The sequence below is a fragment of the Anguilla anguilla genome, chromosome 9 (assembly GCF_013347855.1).
Source record: "Anguilla anguilla isolate fAngAng1 chromosome 9, fAngAng1.pri, whole genome shotgun sequence".
Lineage (NCBI taxonomy): Eukaryota > Metazoa > Chordata > Actinopteri > Anguilliformes > Anguillidae > Anguilla > Anguilla anguilla.
In genome coordinates this window covers 54,932,413-54,952,195 of record NC_049209.1, presented here as the reverse complement: position 1 = coordinate 54,952,195, position 19,783 = coordinate 54,932,413, and the positions used below count along the sequence as shown (strand labels likewise).

The window sequence follows — 19,783 nt, the reverse complement described above, 5'->3', positions numbered from 1 at the left end:
ATCACTGGATTTCGTTTGTGAAATCTGCAGAAATCACATCCATCTAAATGGCTGGAGTATAATTATGTATGAATAATAAAGGGTTATTTGATCCAGTTATTGTGTGTGTGTGTGTGTGTGTGTGTGGTTTTTATGGAGGTGTGTGATTGCACAGGCACACACAATCCTGGCCAGCATTCACACAGCATCTCAGACCAGGATCGCCGATCTCGGATCGGTTTTGTCTTGTGGCTCAACGTGGATAAGGATCGGACGGGGGCCAGGGAAGCCAGCTCTGCTACCCAGAGGCGCTTTGTGAATGCGGGACTGTATTTTAAAAGTTTTCCTTTAGTGACACCTAGTGGGGGGGGAAAGAATTGCAAGCTCAGAACAACAACGTACAGCTGATCAGTGCAGAGGCTCTATGATAAACGTATACTCAGTTACCTGTTACCTGCTCCAGCTGTTGTGCACTGTACGCATCATTAATCCCATCCACCCAGAATTACCATTTCTTTCAGTTTCCCCAGTGGACAAATTGGATATTTTTACATCCCATCTTATATGTGAAGGTTTTACCTTCTAAGGAGCAAATAAAACATCATTTTATGACATACATATATTTGCAGAAGGGTTGTGATATGGCATTAAACCACCTCTATCCATTATGCAGCATAGCTTAATCACACATCTCTGATCTCTGATTGTATGGTTGCCCTTCAACACTCTGTTTCAGCCTGAGCTGAGTGAAACATTTAAACTGACTGACTGATTACAAACCTCCACTGGCTTCAGTACTGTTTCATTCCTGTGCATGAAAAGCGGTATTTAAACATTCTTTAAACATGCCAGCTGGAAAATGAATGTCAGGCACAAGTGAGGTAGCATCCAGCACCCCCCCCTACACACACACACACACACACACACACACACAAAGTACACACGCACACATACACACACATATTCACACGCATGTACACACATACAGACCCACACAGCACACACACACACGCACAAAGTACATACACACACCCACACACACACGCACACAGTACACACACACACGCATGCAAACAGGACACACTCACACAGTACAAACACACACGCATGCACGCACACAGTCATCCACTTTTCACAGTCAAGTACTTTATTGTAATTAATAATGTTTTTCTTTAAAAAATCATTTCAATATACAACACAATTTTGGACAATACAATTCTGTTTACAGCTAACTTCAGCTCCAAGCTACAGGCAAGCAGACAGTGAGGAAAGACAGAGGAGAGAAATATACAATATTACAAAGACAACAAATCAGCTCCCAGAGAGGAGAAGAGACAGAGGGAGAGATAGAGGGAGAGGGAGAGAGAGTGGGAAAGATGGAGAGAGAGAGACAGAGGGGGGGAGAGAGAGAAAGAGAGTGGGAAAGATGGAGAGAGAGAGACAGAGGGGGGGAGAGAGAGAAAGAGAGTGGGAAAGATGGAGAGAGAGAGAGAGACAGAGGGGGGAGAGAGAGATAGAGGGAGAGGGAGAGAGTGGGAAAGATGGAGAGAGAGAGACAGAGGGAGAGAGGGAGAGATAGAGGGAGAGAGAGTGGGAAAGATGGAGAGAGAGAGACAGAGGGGGGGAGAGAGAGAGATAGAGGGAGAGGGAGAGAGAGTGGGAAAGATGGAGAGAGAGAGAGACAGAGGGGGGGAGAGAGAGCGCTGCAGCTGGTTCATAGTCTCTGCACGGGAACAGTGGAGACTGAAGTGGAATCCTGGGGCTGGGGGCGGGGCCTCAGAGCTCAACCCCGCCCCCAGCAGTGAGACAATCTGTTCTCTCTTCCTCCCTCAGGCTCTGAGAGAGAAATCTGTCCGTCTGTCTCTAAGCAACCAGCGGAGTGCATTGTCCACGCCTCCAGAATGGGGGGGTCACACGGGCGTTCACCCGACCCCCACCCAGGGCTGCTGGGAACAGAGACGGGGGGCGGGGCCGCTGGGCATCTGCGGTGGGTCCGTGAACCTCTCTCACAACGTCACACAACGCAGAGCGCCCCCTGCTGCTCACACCCTGCATAGCCAGAGACAACACAGACCATCAGACCTACAGCACACGCTGTGTGTGTGTGTGTGTATGAGTGTGTGTGAGAGTGTGCGTGTGTGTGTGTAGTACTCTACCTGTTATCTGGAGATGTAGGTGTATGTGCGAGAGGGAGAACGTCCGTCTGTTTGTCCATTGGGCAGCACATTTAGGAAGTCCCAGATGAGAATAGTGTCGTCATGGGAACTGCTGATGATCTGGAATTCATCAAACTGCAGCCGGAAAACCCGACCAGAGTGTTCCTGCAACACAACATCATTATCATCATCATCAAAATCATCATCTTCATCAAAATTATCATCACCATCTTCTTCATCTTCATCAAAATCATCATCATCATCACCATCACCACCACATTCATCATCACTGACATCAACATCACAGGCCGACAGACAGACAGACAGGCACAGACAGGCAGACAGACAGGCACAGACAGACAGGCAGACAGGCAGGCACAGACAGACAGACTCACCACCAGGGTGCGCAGGCAGAGGGTGCTGGCGGGGGCTCGGGGGTCCAGAGCAGCCTGCAGATCCCAAACTTTAATCTTACTGCAGAGAGAGGGAAGGGGGGAGGGGGAGAGAGAGACAGATATTAGTCAGACTGTAAAGAGGAGGCAGTGTGTGCGTGAGTGCGTGCGTGTACAGGTATGTGTGTGTCGGTGTGTGTGTGTGCGTGCGTGTGAGTGTATGTATGTGTCAAAGTGTGTGCATGTGTGTATGCCTCTCACCCATCATAGGCTCCACTGACGATTCTTTTGTTGTCGAATCGAATGCAGCGAACAAGTTCCTCATGACCTTCCAGCACCCGCAAACACGCCCCACACTCGATATCCCACAACCTGCAGAGAGAGAGAAAGTCACTACCGCACAAGCCCTACACTCACTATCCCACAACCTGCTGAGAGTCACTACCGCACACTCCCTACACTCACTATCCCACAACCTGCAGAGAGAGTCACTAACGCACACGCCCTACACTCACTATCCCACAACCTGCAGAGTCACTACCGCACACTCCCTACACTCACTATCCCACAACCTGCAGAGAGTCACTACCACACACTCCCTACACTCACTATCCCACAACCTGCAGAGAGTCACTAACGCACACTCCCTACACTCACTATCCCACAACCTGCAGAGAGAGTCACTAACGCACACTCCCTACACTCACTATCCCACAACCTGCAGAGAGTCACTAACACACACTCCCTACACTCACTATCCCACAACCTGCAGAGAGTCACTACCGCACACTCCCTACACTCACTATCCCACAACCTGCAGAGAGAGTCACTAACGCACACGCCCTACAATCACTATCCCACAACCTGCAGAGAGTCACTAACGCACACGCCCTACACTCACTATCCCACAACCTGCAGAGTCACTAACGCACACGCCCTACACTCACTATCCCACAACCTGCAGAGAGTCACTAACGCACACGCCCTACACTCACTATCCCACAACCTGCAGAGAGTCACTAACGCACACGCCCTACACTCACTATCCCACAACCTGCAGAGAGAGACAGGGTCACTAACGCAGAAATAACATACCTGCACACACACACACGTGCAGACACACACACTCACACACACACAGTTGCTGAGTCTCTGACCTGATGGTGTTGTCGGAGGAGCCACTGACCACCAGTCTGTCTCTGTACTGCAGGCAGGCGATACCACGTTTGTGTCCGTTCAGAGTGCGTACAAACTCACATGTGCTAGTGCTCCAGACCTGTGGGAACACACACACACACACACACATGCACGCAGGCGCACACACGCATGCGCACACACACACACACACACGCACGCACGCACGCGCACACGCACACACACGCGCGCACACACACACGCGCACACACACACACACACACACACATGCGCACGCACGCATGCACACACGCACGCACACATGCACACGCACACGCACACGCACACGCACACGCACACGCACAGACACAGACACAGACACAGACACAGACACACACACACACACTTAATTCATTTCACCAGTTGGGGAATGTTTTCAAGTGAAGAAAACAGTCAAATCTTCTGCAGGCTCAAGTCTGTCACACAGTAATGTCGTGCATGACATGCAAGTGGTTCATTGTGACACATGTCCTGATATACAGCTGGAGGGACCTGTATTGCGATACGTCACAATATTTAGCTTGAGAGACCTGTATTGTGAGTCATGTCACTGCATACAGCAAGAGCAGCATTGTGACATACAGCTAGCCGGAGTGGTATGGGGATACGTGTTGTGGTACAGCTAGCCGGAGTGGTATGTGGATACGTGTTGTGGTACAGCTAGCCGGAGCGGAATGGGGACACGTTTGCGATACGCAGGAGCGGCACCTTGATGGTGCGGTCCCCCGACGCGGAGACGATGTACTTGTCGTCGAAGTCGACGACGTTGACGGCGGCGCGGTGGCCGACGAGCACGCGGCGCAGGCTGATGTCGGTGGCCGAGGCCATGTCCCACACGGCGATGGAGCGGTCTTTAGAGCATGTGACCATCAGACCGTTACAGAAGCGCAGGTGCAGCACCGCCTCGTTATGATGGATCAGCGTGTTCAACACCTCCCCCGAGCTCACATCCCACACCCTGAGAGAGAGAGAGAGCAGTCACATCCCACACCCTGAGAGAGAGAGAGCAGCCACATCCCACACCCTGAGAGAAAGCAATCACATCCCACACCCTCAGAGAGAGAGAGAGCAGTCACATCCCACACCCTGAGAGAGAGAGAGCAATCACATCCCACACCCTAAGAGAGAGAGAGAGCAGTCACATCCCACACCCTGAGAGAGAGAGAGCAGTCACATCCCACACACTGAGAGAGAGAGAGCAGCCACATCCCACACCCTGAGAGAAAGCAATCACATCCCACACCCTGAGAGAGAGAGAGAGCAGTCACATCCCACACCCTGAGAGAGAGAGAGCAATCACATCCCACACCCTGAGAGAGAGAGAGCAGTCACATCCCACACCCTGAGAGAGAGAGAGAGCAGTCACATCCTACACCTTGAGAGAGAGCAATCACATCCTACACCCTGAGAGAGAGAGCAGTCACATCCTACACCCTGAGAGAGAGAGAGCAGTCACATCCTACACCCTGAGAGAGAGCAATCACATCCCACACCCTGAGAGAGAGAGAGAGCAGTCACATCCTACACCCTGAGAGAGAGAGCAGTCACATCCTACACCCTGAGAGAGAGAACACACTCACATCCTACATCCTGAGATAGAGTGTGTGTGTGTGTGTGTGTGTGTGTGTGTGTGCGCGCGCGCGCATGTGACTCACCGCACGGTGGAGTCGGAGGAGCCGGTGACAATGACTCGCTCATCGTACTGCAAGCAGAGCACCGAGCCAGTGTGTCCCGTCAGGATCTTCAGACACTCCAAAGACTGCTTATCCCAGATCTGAGAACCACACACGCACACACACCAAAGACTGCTTATCCCAGATCTGAGAACCACACACGCACACACACCAAAGACTGCTTATCCCAGATCTGAGAACCACACACGCACACACACCAAAGACTGCTTATCCCAGATCTGAGAACCACACACGCACACACACCAAAGACTGCTTATCCCAGATCTGAGAACCACACACGCACACACACCAAAGACTGCTTATCCCAGATCTGAGAACCATACACACACACACACACCTTGATGGAGTTGTCTCTGAGACCGCTGATGATCTTGTCGTCGTCATACTGCAGGCAGTAGACCCCTTTGCTGTTCTCTGAGCGGCACTGAATCCTCTGCAGGTTGTGCTTTCCACAGCGCCAGTTAGTCTCAATCGTCTGCGTCCGCGGGAGAGACATTAAACATTACACACCCCACCAGCCAATCACAGCACACCCCAACAGCCAATCACAGCACAGCCAAACAGCCAATCACAGAGGGGAAGGGGCATGTCCCCGGAACAGACATTAAACATTACACACCCCAACAGCCAATCACAGCACACCGAAACAGCCAATCACAGAGGGAAAGGGAGGGAGTGGAGTTTGAGGCTCACCTCGATGTCCTGGATGATTTTGGGGTACAGGGAGTGGTAGTAGGAGTTTGGGGGAACTTCTGTGGTGCGATTCTTAAACAGGTACTTTTCCCTGGAGGGACGAAGGACAGAGAATAAAGCATGAAATAAAAAGCTCAGAACACCCCCATGCCTCACCCCACCCAGAAAATGCCCCATGCCCCGCCCAGAACATGCCCCATGCCCCGCCCAGAACATGCCCCATGCCCCGCCCAGAACACGCCCCATGCCCCGCCCAGAACACGCCCCATGCCCCGCCCTCACCACTGGCGGCGCTCGGACAGGCCCTTCCAGAGCGGGTCGGTGCGGACCATGCGCTCGATGAGCTTCTTCCAGAGCATGCCCTCGGACACCACCCTCTGCCACTCCTTACACACCAGCTCCGCAGCACACAGCGACCGCGCGTCCAGGAAGGACAGGATGTTCTCCGCGATGTGGTCCAATCCCTGCGCTGCACGGGCAGGGGGGCGGGGCCAGAGACAGGGAGAGAGAGAATAAGCTCAGCATCAGAGTGTGTGCATGTGTGTGTGGGCGTATGTGTGCGTGTGTGTGTGTGTGTGTGTGTAAGTGTATATATGTGTGTGAGTGTGCGTGCATGTGTGTGTGCATGCGTGTGTGCGTGTGTGTGAGTGTGTGTGTGTGCATGCGTGTGTGCGTGTGTGTGTGTAAGTATGTGTGTGTTTATGAGTGTGTGTAAGTGTATATATGTGTGTGAGTGTGCGTGCATGTGTGTATGCGTGTGTGTGTGTGTGTGCGTGTGTGTAAGTGTATGTATGTGTGTGTTTATGCGTGTGTGAGTGTGTGCATGCGTGTGTGCGTGTGCGTAAGTATGTGTGTGTTTATGAGCGTGTGTGTAAGTGTATATATGTGTGTGAGTGTGCGTGCATGTGTGTGTGCATGCGTGTGTGCGTGTGTGTGTGTGTGCATGTGTGCGTGCGTGTGAGCAGTACCTGGCAGAGCCGTGATGAAGTCTCTCTGCAGCATGGGTTTGAGGTAGGAGTTGATGTGTCCGTGCTGGTAGTGGCACATGCGGGAGATCAGGTGCTCCACAAACTCCACCTGGTCAGCCTCAGACCACTGATCGAACAGCTGGATGCACACGTCCTTCTCCTTCTCATAGTTTCCCTCCGACGGCCGCTTCCTGGAGCCCGTCACCGTCCCGTTACTGATCTGGGGTCAGCACAAGGGAATCACAGCTGCAGCACAGTCAACACAGGCACTGATCTGGGTTCAGTAAGGCTGCAGCACAGCCAACACAGGCACTGATCACAGCAGTGCAGTGGGCATTACAGTAATGTGTGTGCAATGCAGTGAGGTGTAACACACAGCAGTGCAGTGGGCACTACAGTAATGTGTGTGTAATGCAGTGAGGTGTAACACACAGCAGTGCAGTGGGCACTACAGTAATGTGTGTGTAATGCAGTGAGGTGTAACACACAGCAGTGCAGTGGGCACTACAGTAATGTGTGTGTAATGCAGTGAGGTGTAATACACAGCAGTGCAGTGGGCATTATGGTAATGTGTGTGTTAATGCGGTTAGGTGTAACACACAGCAGTGCAGTGGGCATTATGGTAATGTGTGTGTAATGCAGTGAGGTGTAACACACAGCAGTGCAGTGGGCACTACAGTAATGTGTGTGTAATGCAGTGAGGTGTAACACACAGCAGTGCAGTGGGCACTACAGTAATGTGTGTGTAATGCAGTGAGGTGTAACACACAGCAGTGCAGTGGGCACTACAGTAATGTGTGTGTAATGCAGTGAGGTGTAACACACAGCAGTGCAGTGGGCATTACAGTAATGTTTGTGTAATGCAGTTAGGTGTAACACACGCACCCTCAGCACTGTGCTCTTCTTGGGCGACAAGTCATCATTCTGAGAGTCCATGACTGAGGAGGTGTTCTGCAGAGAGAGAGAGAGAGATAGAGCCTGAGGAAACACACACAAGCACACTCACAAATACACACACACACACACACACACCTGACCCCAGCAGAGAGTACTGTAGCATTTTTACAGCACCATCCCACTCCAGAGCCCTGCCACCCAGCCTCACGCTGGCCTGCTGAGCACTCTCCATACCGCCAGCGGTGGCAGCCATCTTGGCTCTGTTTTCCACACAGGCCATAAGAACACATGGACCAGTACGACAATGCAGACAGACCAGACCAGAGAGATGAAACCGAGCCAACCGAGCATCCGTCCCCTCACACTGGCCAATAGCTGACACGGGTTGATACTACAAAACTGATGTTCCCGCCTCCCTTCCCATAATTCAGTGCACATGCTTTCCCTCGCTGCACAGATCACTCCACTCTGTACTCCTCCCTGGTGCCCATCACAGCTTCAGCGTTCCTGTTCACAGTGACTGAGGCTCTCCAGATCAGGCAGAATCCCACTGAGCTCCCTGCAGAGGCTCTGGGCCATGGGGGAGTTGCTGCTCTTCTTTCCCCCTCTTTCTTGGCTGTAGGGGTTTGTTTGTCATTTGTGTGTCTCACTGCTTTTGCAACACAAGTTTACTTAATCATGCAAATGAAGTACATTTGAATTTGACTGACGAACAGACAGGGAGAGAGTGAGAGAGAGAAAGAGAGACAGAGAGAGACAGAGAGATAGAGAGCCACCATACTCGACCTCAGCCATCAGCACCAGTCACAACTCAAACATCACAAACACATGAGTGTTACTTCAAACAGAGCAGAGCCATGTTTCCTCAACTAAAAAGTAACCTGTGACCCGTCTAAGTTCACAAGTGGCTCCACACACACACACACGCACATGCACACACACACACACACACACACACACAATGTAAGGTTAGCATCCCAAACCTTAGTGAAAAAGCCACATGCTTATTTCTCAGTCCAGATCCCACCAGCGGGACCGTAGTTGTGTTTGGAAGTGGAGGTCTGTCCAGACCCCAGGTGACTACAGCTATATTTCATGCATTTTAACAGATCCTGAAGGTCCAGATATGACACCTCTCACAATGACACACACACATTATTTAACTCGGTTAGCTGCCAAAACATAAACCCGAGGTTTTCCCTGGAGTCGTTATCAAAAAGGCTAAGCTAAAGCGCTAGCAAGCTAGCTAAACAAACCGGCAGCGCTCAACAGTAAACTCGACCAGCTGCAGCTGAACACATTCAGGTGCTATTCTCCAGGTCCACCTCTGCAGATACAGTACCTGCCCCCAACAGCCGGACGTATCCCGTGACAAGTGAAGCTCGCCCAAGCCCTTACGGTGTTCGCGGAGCTGGCCTCGAGGTCATTTAGCGAACCTGCTGCAGTCCTGCCTACTACCCTACAGCGACTCAAGACGCTATTCTCTGACCCAAAGCAGAAACATAACAATCACGACGCACGGATAGCAATGCGTCCCTGGCTGTACGTTACTGTAATTCGCCTATCTAAGAAGTAGCTACATCGCATGCAACGCGTTGAATAAAGAGTTTGGTTCGGCCGATCAGCTCATTTACATCACCGCCTGTGTCCCAGAGTACGCGACGCCGGCCCGATGGCGCAGCGGCGCCGCAGTGAGATTCCAACCCAATTTTGAGCCTTCGCGCGGCGTCCTTCCTCTCTCCAGCCCCGAAACTTGGGCGATCTGTCCGGCAACCCTCCAGTAACGTTACACGACCAGCGCAATTCACCGAGAGCTCCTCTGGATTTGCTTCTATCTCCGCTCACCGGATCCCGATGTCCAAGCCGCGATTAACGGAGGAAACCTCCGGGAAAAATATCGATATCATCAAGCGCTGCTGTTCATTTGTCTCTGTCTCTCCCCTCCCTTATCCCACCCCCTCTCCCCGCCGATCCGGTTCATTCCTCGACACCGGATTCGTTCATTCTGGCTTTCTTTCGGTGTCACCTCGATCAACCCCAGACTGGCTCGAGTCTACGGAGGGACGGGACCGGGGCAAACTCACCATCAGCTCCAGCGTTTTGTCCTCTATCTCAGGCTCCATGTTGCTGTTCCCCGAAAGCTCGCACTGAAAATGGAACCCCAGCCCTGCGTCGGCGGCCGCGACTGCCGTGACGTCACTGCGCACAGGAGGGAGTGGGGGGAGCCTCTTCCTGGCTACGACGCTCCCGATTGGCGGCGAGTCGACAAAGAGGACGATGGTTTAAGCCCGTTTCCCCTCCTGATTGGCCAGCGCTGCTGCTATGGTCAGGGCAAAGGCTACCCCCAGTGACTCATTCTCCAGGCGAGAAGGGCAGGATTGAGGAGTTTGCTGGCCTCGTAGAAACATAAACCCCAGTCACAGCGACGACATGTCGGCTGCCATGCCGATTCTGAGCCGGAGTTTGAGCACATGCTGTGCCGCGCCACCCAAAACTAACCGGTGAAATGGGAAGTGCTAACATGGTCCCAGCTTCAGCCTCGTCCAACTCATAATTCTGGCTGCCAAAAATGTGTCACCCCAGCAATCAGTAATGACACAAAATAAACCTTTTAATAAGTTTCCATGAAGATTTAGTTTGTGTGCTGTTAAAGCCTGTGTCCTTGGAGGGAGGAGGCTGATTCTGACGCAGCTCTGACAAGCCCCGGTGTGACTCACCTGGCTGTTACCCCACACAGGTAGGGACGGCTTCCCTCACCTGATCGTCCAACCGCACCTTCTCTAGTCAAGATCCTGCAGTCCACCTGGGGCAGGTGCACCGGGAACTTCCCCAACACAGACTGCGCAGCTTGGCCGGGGGCCTGCAGAGCGACTGCGCAGCTCGGCCGGGGGTCTGCAGAGCGACTGCGCAGCTCGGCCAGGGGTCTGCAGAGCGACTGCGCAGCTCGGCTGGGGGGCTGCAGAGCGACTGCGCAGCTCAGCTGGGGGTCTGCTAATTGACTGCGTTTGCTCGTTTGTCTGAGACTGCTCCCTGAGGGTGTGTGTGTGTGAGTGTGTGTGTGGCTGTGCGCGCTTGTGAGCATGTGTGTGTTTGCCTGAGACTGCTCCCCGAGGGTGTGTGTGTGTGTTTGCCTGAGACTGCTCCCTGAGGGTGTGTGTGTGTGTGTTTGTCTGAGACTGCTCCCTGAGGATACGGATGGGACTCAGAGTTTTAGTGCAACAGTCTGAGCAGCACTGTCAACGTGCAGCAGTTCAACCCCCCCCCCCCCCCCCCCCCCAAAAACTCCCCCAACCCACAACTGTTCAACAGGAAACACCAAAAATCTCCATAACAAATACTGCCAACAATGAGAACATTTAATAATTGTGGGCGGTTTTAATAACCAATTTATACAAAAGTGCGCTGATGAAAACAAAAACCAAAAGAAGGATAAACGAAGAGGTAAAGGAGGAAGGGGCGTTGCCGTTAGCGATGTGGCACCTGGAGCAGAAGCGTTGTGGCACGCTCACCTGTTCACAAACCCCCCCCCCCCCCCCCCCCTCCCTGGTCGTCTCCAGGTCTTCCCCCCCCCCCCCCCAAGTGTGCGGGGTGCGCTCTTGTATCCAAACGCGCTTATAAACGCGAAGCGCAGGCAGCAGCCAGTCCAGGCGAGCTCAGTGGTCCAGTCTGAGGGGCTCACGTGCGTTTGCACTCCGCTAAAAACAGGGAAGTCCCACGGCGGGATGGCGGGAGGCTTACAGTCAAGGCCATAGGAGGAAATGCACATGGAAAAGGCTGTCTGAGATCAGTCTGTTCTCCATACCACTCATCCCAGCATCAGTAAAAGCATTAGTAAGATCCTTACAATCACCCCCCCCAACAGCTTTATTTTACACATCGTTCGTCCAGGCAGTCTAGCGCACAACAAATCCTCCAATACAAGGATATGAGCAATGCCCTCCCCTACTCCTGCCATCTGAAACTACATTACCCACAATGCCCCCACTCCCCATCTGCACATAAAGGACCCATATGCCTCCATTCAGAGTCAGGAAGATTTACTGCCCAATCCTTTCTCGCTCTCTCTCGCTCTCACTGTCACACACACAGACACACACACTCTAACGCCTCACTCAGTGCAGAGGCAGCACACCTGGACTCGTATTGGTCAGGATGTGTCACATGGCTTTTGGCAGCCATTGGGAGACTAGACTGTGGTGGAACATGAAGAGGGTGCAATGCAACAGGACTGGAACAGAGAGGGTGCAACTCATCCTGATTTATGACATGAGGCGTGTCTGTACATTACAGACTGGACTGGACTGAACCAGACCGGACCGAACCAGACCGGACCGGACCAAACCAGACCAGACCAGACCTGACCCGAGCAGATCAGACTGGATCAGAAGAGGTGGCCTTGATAAGCAGCTCAGATTTAATACAATTCACACCCTCAACACAGTCCTAGTTTAAAAAAAACAAAAAACAAAGGAATAAAAGAGCAGCAGATGGCAATTAAAAAAATTAGGGGGGGGGGGGCATGTGAAGGTCATTTAAAATGCAGAGGTGAGTCCTGTGCTCCTGACCCCACAGAGAGCGGTCAGCCTGGAGCAGAGCTGGTTAAGGCAGAGGACAGTGTCCCACAGCGCTTCCGTTCTCCAGAATCACACTCCTCTCTCGCTCCCTCCGTTTCTGCGGCTGTCCGAGGGGCCCCTCTGCTCCCCTCCTCATGGGCCGGTCTCGACTACCTAGTAGTCATCCAAATCGAAGAACTCGTCGTCGTCCCCCTGATACTCCATCCCCTGGAAATCCACTCGATACCGCAGGATCCCTGAGACAGTAGGGGAGGGTTAACAACAGGCTGAGATGTAGCACGTGCTAGCGTTGAGCTATAGCGTGTGCTAGCGCTGAGCTTTAGCACGTGCTAGTGCTGAGATTTAGCACATGCTAGTGCAGAGATTTTGCATGTGCTAGCGCTGAGATTTAGCACGTGCTAGCGCTGAGCTGTAGGTATCATGGGGTCAACAAGAACATGAAAAATTTGTAAAATAAATATTTAGGGCACACACTGCTCCATAATATATATCATAAGACTCTAATGAAACACTGTGGGTGGCTCAAGCATTTTATTAAACTAAAAAATCTCCTACCTGTAGCTTGCTAATAGGAGTTAACACCACATTTCCCACAAGTACCCACAAGACAGCATTACCCACAAGGCCCCATTAACACTACAGGTGCATGAATAAGCTCTCACCCCCAATGCCGCCGAAGCCTTTGACGAACTGCGACCCCTCCTGGCTCTTATCCGTCACAATCTCCAGCGTGGCTCCAAACTTCTTGTAGTTGTTGGCGAACCACTCGAGCAGCGGCATGCTCTCGATCAACTCGTGCTCCTGGCCCGTCTGCACATACGCACGCACGCACGCACACACGCACATTAGCAAACCTACCAGCACACGCTTCAACTCCAAAGGTCAAAGTTCAGAGCGCAGGAAGTGACTCGCTCACCCCACCTGCTGGCCAGCAGCAGGAACTCACCTCCTTATCAGTGAAGTGAGACTTGTCTTTCTCCTGCTCTGGTGTCAAATACAGCGTTTTTTCATCTGAAACGCACACAGAGCCGAGTCAGACACAGACACACAGAGCCGAGTCAGACACAGACACACAGAGATGAGTCAGACACAGAGCCGAGTCAGACACAGACACACAGAGATGAGTCAGACACAGAGCCGAGTCAGACACAGACACAGAGCCGAGTCAGACACAGACACACAGAGCCGAGTCAGACACAGACACACAGAGCCGAGTCAGACACAGAGCCGAGTCAGACACAGACACACAGAGCCGAGTCAGACACAGACACAGAGCCGAGTCAGACACAGACACAGAGCCGAGTCAGACACAGACACACAGAGCCGAGTCAGACACAGAGTGTGTGTGTGTGCATGCACAGAGCCGAGTCAGACACAGAGCCGAGTCAGACACAGAGTGTGTGTGTGTGTGCATGCACAGAGCCGAGTCAGACACAGAGCCGAGTCAGACACAGAGTGTGTGTGTGTGCATGCACAGAGCCGAGTCAGACACAGTGTGTGTTGTTGTTGTTGTTTGCTGTGCAAGAGTGAGCACATTTTAGTGAGTGTGTGCAGTTCAGTGTGTGTGTGTGTGTGTGTATTTTAGTGTGCATTGCAATAGTCCTTTCTAGTGTGTATTACTGTATGTTTTAGTGAGAGTGCGTGAGTTTCAGCGTGGATGTGTATTCTGTGACTTTCGTGTGTGTGTGTGTGTGTATAGTGTGTGCGTGCGTGCGTGTGTGTTTGTGTGGGTGTGCATGTGTGCGTGTGTGAGTGTGTGTGCGTGATTGTGCGTGTGTGTGCGTGCGTCTGTGCGTGCGTGCGTGTGTGTGTGTGGGTGTGCATGTGTGCGTGTGATTGTGCGTGTGTGTGCGTGCGTGCGTGTGTGTGTGTGCATGTGTGCGTGTGTGCACCGTTCTCAGACGTGGTTCCCTCTACTCCGTGCACACGCAGGATGTAGCGCATGGTGTCCAGGTTCTCGTAGACGATCAGGATCTCCACGGCGCCCATCTCCAGAGCCTTCAGCGTGTCCTCCACCCCAAAGCAGTACTTCCCCGTGTCCTGGCTGATCTCATCAAAATACCGCCCTGAGAGAGAAGGGCGGACTTACACCAGTTACACACACACCGACCTGCCCGTACACGCACACACACGCACACACATGCACACACACGCGCACACACGCGCACACACGCACACACACGCACACACGCACACACACACAACCTGCCCGTACACGCACACACACACGAACACACACACACACACACACCGACCTGTCCGTACCTATCAGCTTCTTCTCCTGGATGAACTTGACGTTGGACAGGACCTCAGCAGACAGCTCGATGGCCTGGTTAAAGCCGTTCTCTCCCCCGTATGAGATATCCACCAACTTCAGCACCTTCGCTTGTAACCTCTGAGCAAACGAGACACAAACATGAAGGAAACCCAACCCAACCCAGCATCAATCCATTCCAAAACCAACCCAATACAACCCCAAAACCATCATTAGCCCCATGTTAACCCAACATCAACAGCAATCCAACCTAAAACCAACCCAAAGTCAGCATGATGTAAAATCAACACCAGCCCATCCAACACCAGTCGAACATGTGGGACTGGCTGAGCTCGGGGTACTGCCCGGGTCGAACATGTGGGACTGGCTGAGCTCGGGGTACTGACCGGATCGAACATGTCGGACTGGCTGAGCTCGGGGTACTGACCAGGTCGAACATGTGGGACTGGCTGAGCTCGGGGTACTGACCGGGTCGAACATGTGGGACTGGCTGAGCTCGGGGTACTGACCGGGTCGAACATGTGGGACTGGCTGAGCTCGGGGTACTGACCGGGTCGAACATGTGGGACTGGCTGAGCTTGGGGTACTGACCGGGTCGAACATGTGGGACTGGCTGAGCTTGGGGTACTGACCGGGTCGAACATGTGGGACTGGCTGAGCTCGGGGTACTGACCGGGTCGAACATGTCGGACTGGCTGAGCTCGGGGTACTGACCGGGTCGAACATGTGGGACTGGCTGAGCTCGGGGTACTGACCGGGTCGAACATGTCGGACTGGCTGAGCTCGGTCTTGAAGTCGGCGGATCCGGCGAGCACCATGCCGGCCACGTTGACCTTGTCGTTGGAGACAAAGAGCTGGACGGCCGTCTCCGCCACCTTGCGCACGTAGTTGTGCCGCTTCTCCATGCGCAACCGCGCGAACCGCAACGCCGACTGACCGCCGCGACCTGCGGACAACAGAGTCGCTGTTAGCCATGCTCAATACAGCCGCCGTTAGCCGGGCTGAACAGAGCTGCCGTTAGCCACAATCAACAGGGCCGCCGTTAGCCACGCTGAACAGAGCCGCCGTTAGCCGCGCTGAACAGAGCCGTCGTTAGCCACGCTGAACAGAGCCGCTGTTAGCCACGCTGAACAGAGCCGCTGTTAGCCACGCTCAATACAGCCGCCGTTAGCCGGGCTGAACAGAGCCATCGTTAGCCGCGCTGAACAGAGCAATCGTTAGCCGCGCTGAACAGAGCCGCCGTTAGCCGCGCTCAACAGAGCCGCCGTTAGCCGCGCTCAACAGAGCCGCCGTTAGCCGCGCTCAACAGAGCCGCCGTTAGCCGCGCTCAATACAGCCGCCGTTAGCCGGGCTAAACAGAGCTGCCGTTAGCCACACTCAACAGGGCCGCCGTTAGCCGCGCTGAACAGAGCCGCCATTAGCCGCGCTGAACAGAGCCGCCGTTAGCCGCGCTGAACAGAGCCGCCGTTAGCCGCGCTCAACAGAGCCGCCGTTAGCCGCGCTCAACAGAGCCGCCGTTAGCCGCGCTCAACACATTCGGTGCTATAATCGTGTTTTTTGGGCCGTTACTGTGTTTTTTGGGCCGTTACCGTGTTTTTTGGGCAGGTCCACGGTGAACTTGTGCAGCACCTCCCTGGTGTTCCCCTGCAGGGTCCCAAACAGAGCTCCACTGCCATCAATCACAATGAAGCCAAACTTACTATCATCAGACAAGAGCGCGGTCAGTGCCTGCAGGGGGGGTGGGGGGGGGAGGGGGGGGGGGGGGGGGGGGGGAGAGGAGGGGGAGAGAGGTTAATTACTGACTCTGGGCTGTACAGCTGTCCCTGCCACGCCCTCCCTCTCATTAGCTGCAGGCTAACTCACCTCAGTGTGGAACTTGTTGTCGCACAGATACAGGGAGGTGTTGATGGGTTTAAAAGGCTCAAAGTCGATATTCACTTTCTTCTCCTTTCCCTCCTCGGTAACAATGGTGCCGCAGTACACCACCAGGCCATTAGGGGGCACTGTAACACACAGCCAATCAGAACACGCCTCACCCTCACTGGATGAGACCAATCACACTCTTTCTTTCTCTCTCACTCACTCTCTCTCACTCACCCTTGTTGTAGAGTTTCAGGCGCTGCTGTACGGAGGTGATTGCCCCCAGCACAGACAGCCGGTTCACACGGCTCTTGATGTTGGATGCGGTGCCAAACTCGTCCGCCAGCATCTTAGCCACTCGAGAGATCTGGTCCTTAGGAGGAATGATCAGGGAGATCATGCTGGTGCCATTCCTTAAGCAGAGAAAGACAGAGTCAGCCCCACACACACAGAGAGAGACAGAGTCAGCCCCACACACAGAGAGAGAGACAGAGTCAGCCCCACACACAGAGAGAGAGAGACAGTCAGCCCCACACACACACACACACAGAGACAGAGTCAGCCCCACACAGAGAGAGAGAGAGACAGAGTCAGCCGCACACAGAGAGAGAGAGACAGAGTCAGCCCCACACACAGAGAGAGAGACAGAGTCAGCCCCACACACAGAGAGAGACAGAGTCAGCCCCACACACAGAGAGAGAGAGACAGAGTCAGCCCCACACACACACACAGAGACAGTCAGCCCCACACACACACACACACACAGACAGAGTCAGCCCCACACACAGAGAGAGAGACAGAGTCAGCCCCACAGAGAGAGACAGAGTCAGCCCCACAGAGAGAGAGAGAGAGAGAGAGTCAGCCCCACAGAGAGAGAGAGACAGTCAGCCCCACACAGAGAGAGAGAGACAGAGTCAGCCCCACACACAGAGAGAGAGACAGAGTCAGCCCCACACAGAGAGAGAGACAGAGTCAGCCCCACACAGAGAGAGAGACAGAGTCAGCCCCACACAGAGAGAGAGACAGAGTCAGCACACACAGCACTCATCAGATTCAATGAGAGGGTTTCATAAGAAAAAATACAAAATGCCCAGCTGGCCAGTAAAATCTGGCAACAGATGCACAATGCACAGTAAAATAACAGACATGAGCACTGCTCCCTCAGTTACTGACCAATAGAACAGAATCACTGATAATTCAGAACATAATCACTGACCACAAACAGACTTACAGACATGATTGTGGTGTAACTGAATGACTGACAGCAGACTGACCCTGTCTTCCCAGCAGACAAAATCAGGGGCTATGAAACACAGGGCTCCATTGCTGTGTAAAAGCTCAGCTCTGTTTCAGGTGTACACAGGTGAGCACTGGTGTCTAACAGGGTTTCATAAACACCACCGTGAGCTCAGCCAATCACAACACAGCTAGGGAGAACAGACCCCTCCCTCATCTTACGTGGGGCACCACCCTGCCCCTCAATGGTAACAGGAACTCCCAGACTTTACATCTGCTACAGCCTCACGCAAAAATAACAGAGACCCAGACAAACAGCACCTATTAACGCACATACGCGCAATGTTCACTGAGCACACGGAACAAAGCCTGCGCCGTCAGCTGTCACACCGGCAGATCTGACGCATTCACACGGACCGCGCTGAAATCCCGCCTCTCCTGTAGCCACACGCTGTCGGCCAATCAACGTGCAGCACACCGCAATCACTAGTGGAACAAGGGTAGCTAACGCATTGGCTTTGTTCATATTGGTTTTTTTTTTTTAACAAGAGCAACACGTCCGTTAAAGATACTGTATCGCACAGTAAATGTGATTACTGCTCAAGATCTAAATAAAAGTCGCCTGATACAATGACAGCAACAGTGCACGCAACGTTACTGCTCCACTTCTCCACAGCCCCGTGCAGCGCGTGGGCCACGAGTCTCCTGTATTTATAACAGCCCTCTGAACAAGCAGGTTCTGTCACGCAGATTGGCGGAAACTTTACAAACATATCAATGAAACAATATTACCAAACCGCCACAAACCCGGGCCGAACACATGTGAACCCATGGGGATCCCGCTCCCAGACCCTGGCCTGCACGCGCAGCTGTACCGCGGCCCTCCCGTGGTGCTTGCGCGCTGGGAAACCTCCCCTGACCGGGCTCGCGGGTACCCCGTTTTGCCCCCAGATACTTTCTCGCGCTTACCCCCGCGCTGCCTCGAGACTCTTGATAAGTTTCTTTATCTTCCAGATCTCCACGTTTCTGTCCGCTGCGCTCGGATCGTCCGCCATCTTCCCTGACCGTAGCTAATCGTTTCAGCACCTGAAAACAGAGTGTCCGGAGAAGATGGAAGATGATGGTTGTGTGAGGGACATGGAGCAGCACTGCGCATATCAAAAAGTCTTGGTCAAGTCTGGCCAGTCTACCATTGAAGAAAGAAATTGAAGTGTAGCCTACCAGCACTCGTCCCTGTTCTAGCCTGAGAGGGGAGACCTCCGCGGGCTGCGAATCGCAGTCAAGCTCGATGCTAAACCAGGCCCTCGAATCCTTCCCAGGCCCTAGAGTCCACCTAATTTCAACTAAAGCCGCAAATCCCGGTCCAGCAACAACTTCTTCCGTTGAAGGCCCGGGCGTTACAGCACAGCACCGAAGGGTCCGCTCGTCTCGGCCGCTGTGGGTAGCCGCTCCAGCTGCCGCTACGGGTAGTCGTCTCTGACTCCGCCGCTCCTAAGTCTCGATGTCAGGGTCGTAAGTTTCAGACTGCTAAATGTATGACGTTGCTTCTCTCGCCGGCTCGCTCCTTTGCTCGTGGTGGGTACTCACGTGGGGGTGGAGCTCAGATCAAGATCACTTCCTGGAGACCGCATAGATACAGTGGATTCGGATCTCAGTCATTGGTGCTTGAAAGCCTCTCAGAGGAAAACGAAGTACGAAGTGATGAAGTTGTTTGTGGGTCTTGTAGTTAAATGTCAAAGGATTTGTCTCGACGATTTCATTTTGTTTCGCGGCAGTTTCTATAAAATGTTTTCACATTTTTTGAGCATTGAATGTAAAAGCCAATGACAAAACGAATCACTGAATGGAATGGCTTTACTGTGTAA

The 19,783-nt window shown here is 53.2% G+C and overlaps 2 protein-coding genes across 3 annotated transcripts; both read right to left on the bottom strand.

Annotated features, from left to right (window-relative positions):
• Positions 1-1,575: 1,575 nt before the first annotated feature.
• LOC118234824 (F-box/WD repeat-containing protein 11-like) lies at positions 1,576-10,192 on the bottom strand. Of its 2 annotated transcripts, XM_035431613.1 has the most exons (13): positions 10,058-10,192; positions 7,962-8,027; positions 7,077-7,296; positions 6,391-6,577; positions 6,109-6,199; positions 5,753-5,890; positions 5,377-5,495; positions 4,430-4,679; positions 3,685-3,803; positions 2,789-2,899; positions 2,531-2,609; positions 2,136-2,300; positions 1,576-2,028 (listed from the first exon to the last, which is right to left on the bottom strand). In XM_035431613.1, exons 1-12 carry the CDS (start codon positions 10,094-10,096, stop codon positions 2,139-2,141), a joined length of 1,581 nt encoding a protein of 526 aa, XP_035287504.1. In that variant the 5' UTR covers positions 10,097-10,192; the 3' UTR covers positions 1,576-2,028; positions 2,136-2,138. The 2 variants fall into 2 exon arrangements, with proteins under 2 accessions (XP_035287504.1, XP_035287503.1); XM_035431612.1 differs by lacking the exons at positions 1,576-2,028; positions 2,136-2,300; positions 2,531-2,609; positions 2,789-2,899 and adding an exon at positions 2,973-3,581 and having other exon boundaries at positions 10,058-10,177.
• A 1,116-nt stretch (positions 10,193-11,308) lies between these two features.
• On the bottom strand, positions 11,309-19,550 carry LOC118236707 (eukaryotic peptide chain release factor subunit 1). Its single transcript, XM_035435277.1, has 11 exons — positions 19,140-19,550; positions 18,888-19,004; positions 16,920-17,095; positions 16,686-16,825; positions 16,412-16,550; positions 15,578-15,768; positions 14,813-14,942; positions 14,440-14,613; positions 13,494-13,558; positions 13,210-13,357; positions 11,309-12,783 (listed from the first exon to the last, which is right to left on the bottom strand). Exons 2-11 carry the CDS (start codon positions 18,971-18,973, stop codon positions 12,701-12,703), a joined length of 1,332 nt encoding a protein of 443 aa, XP_035291168.1. The 5' UTR covers positions 18,974-19,004; positions 19,140-19,550; the 3' UTR covers positions 11,309-12,700.
• Positions 19,551-19,783: the final 233 nt, after the last annotated feature.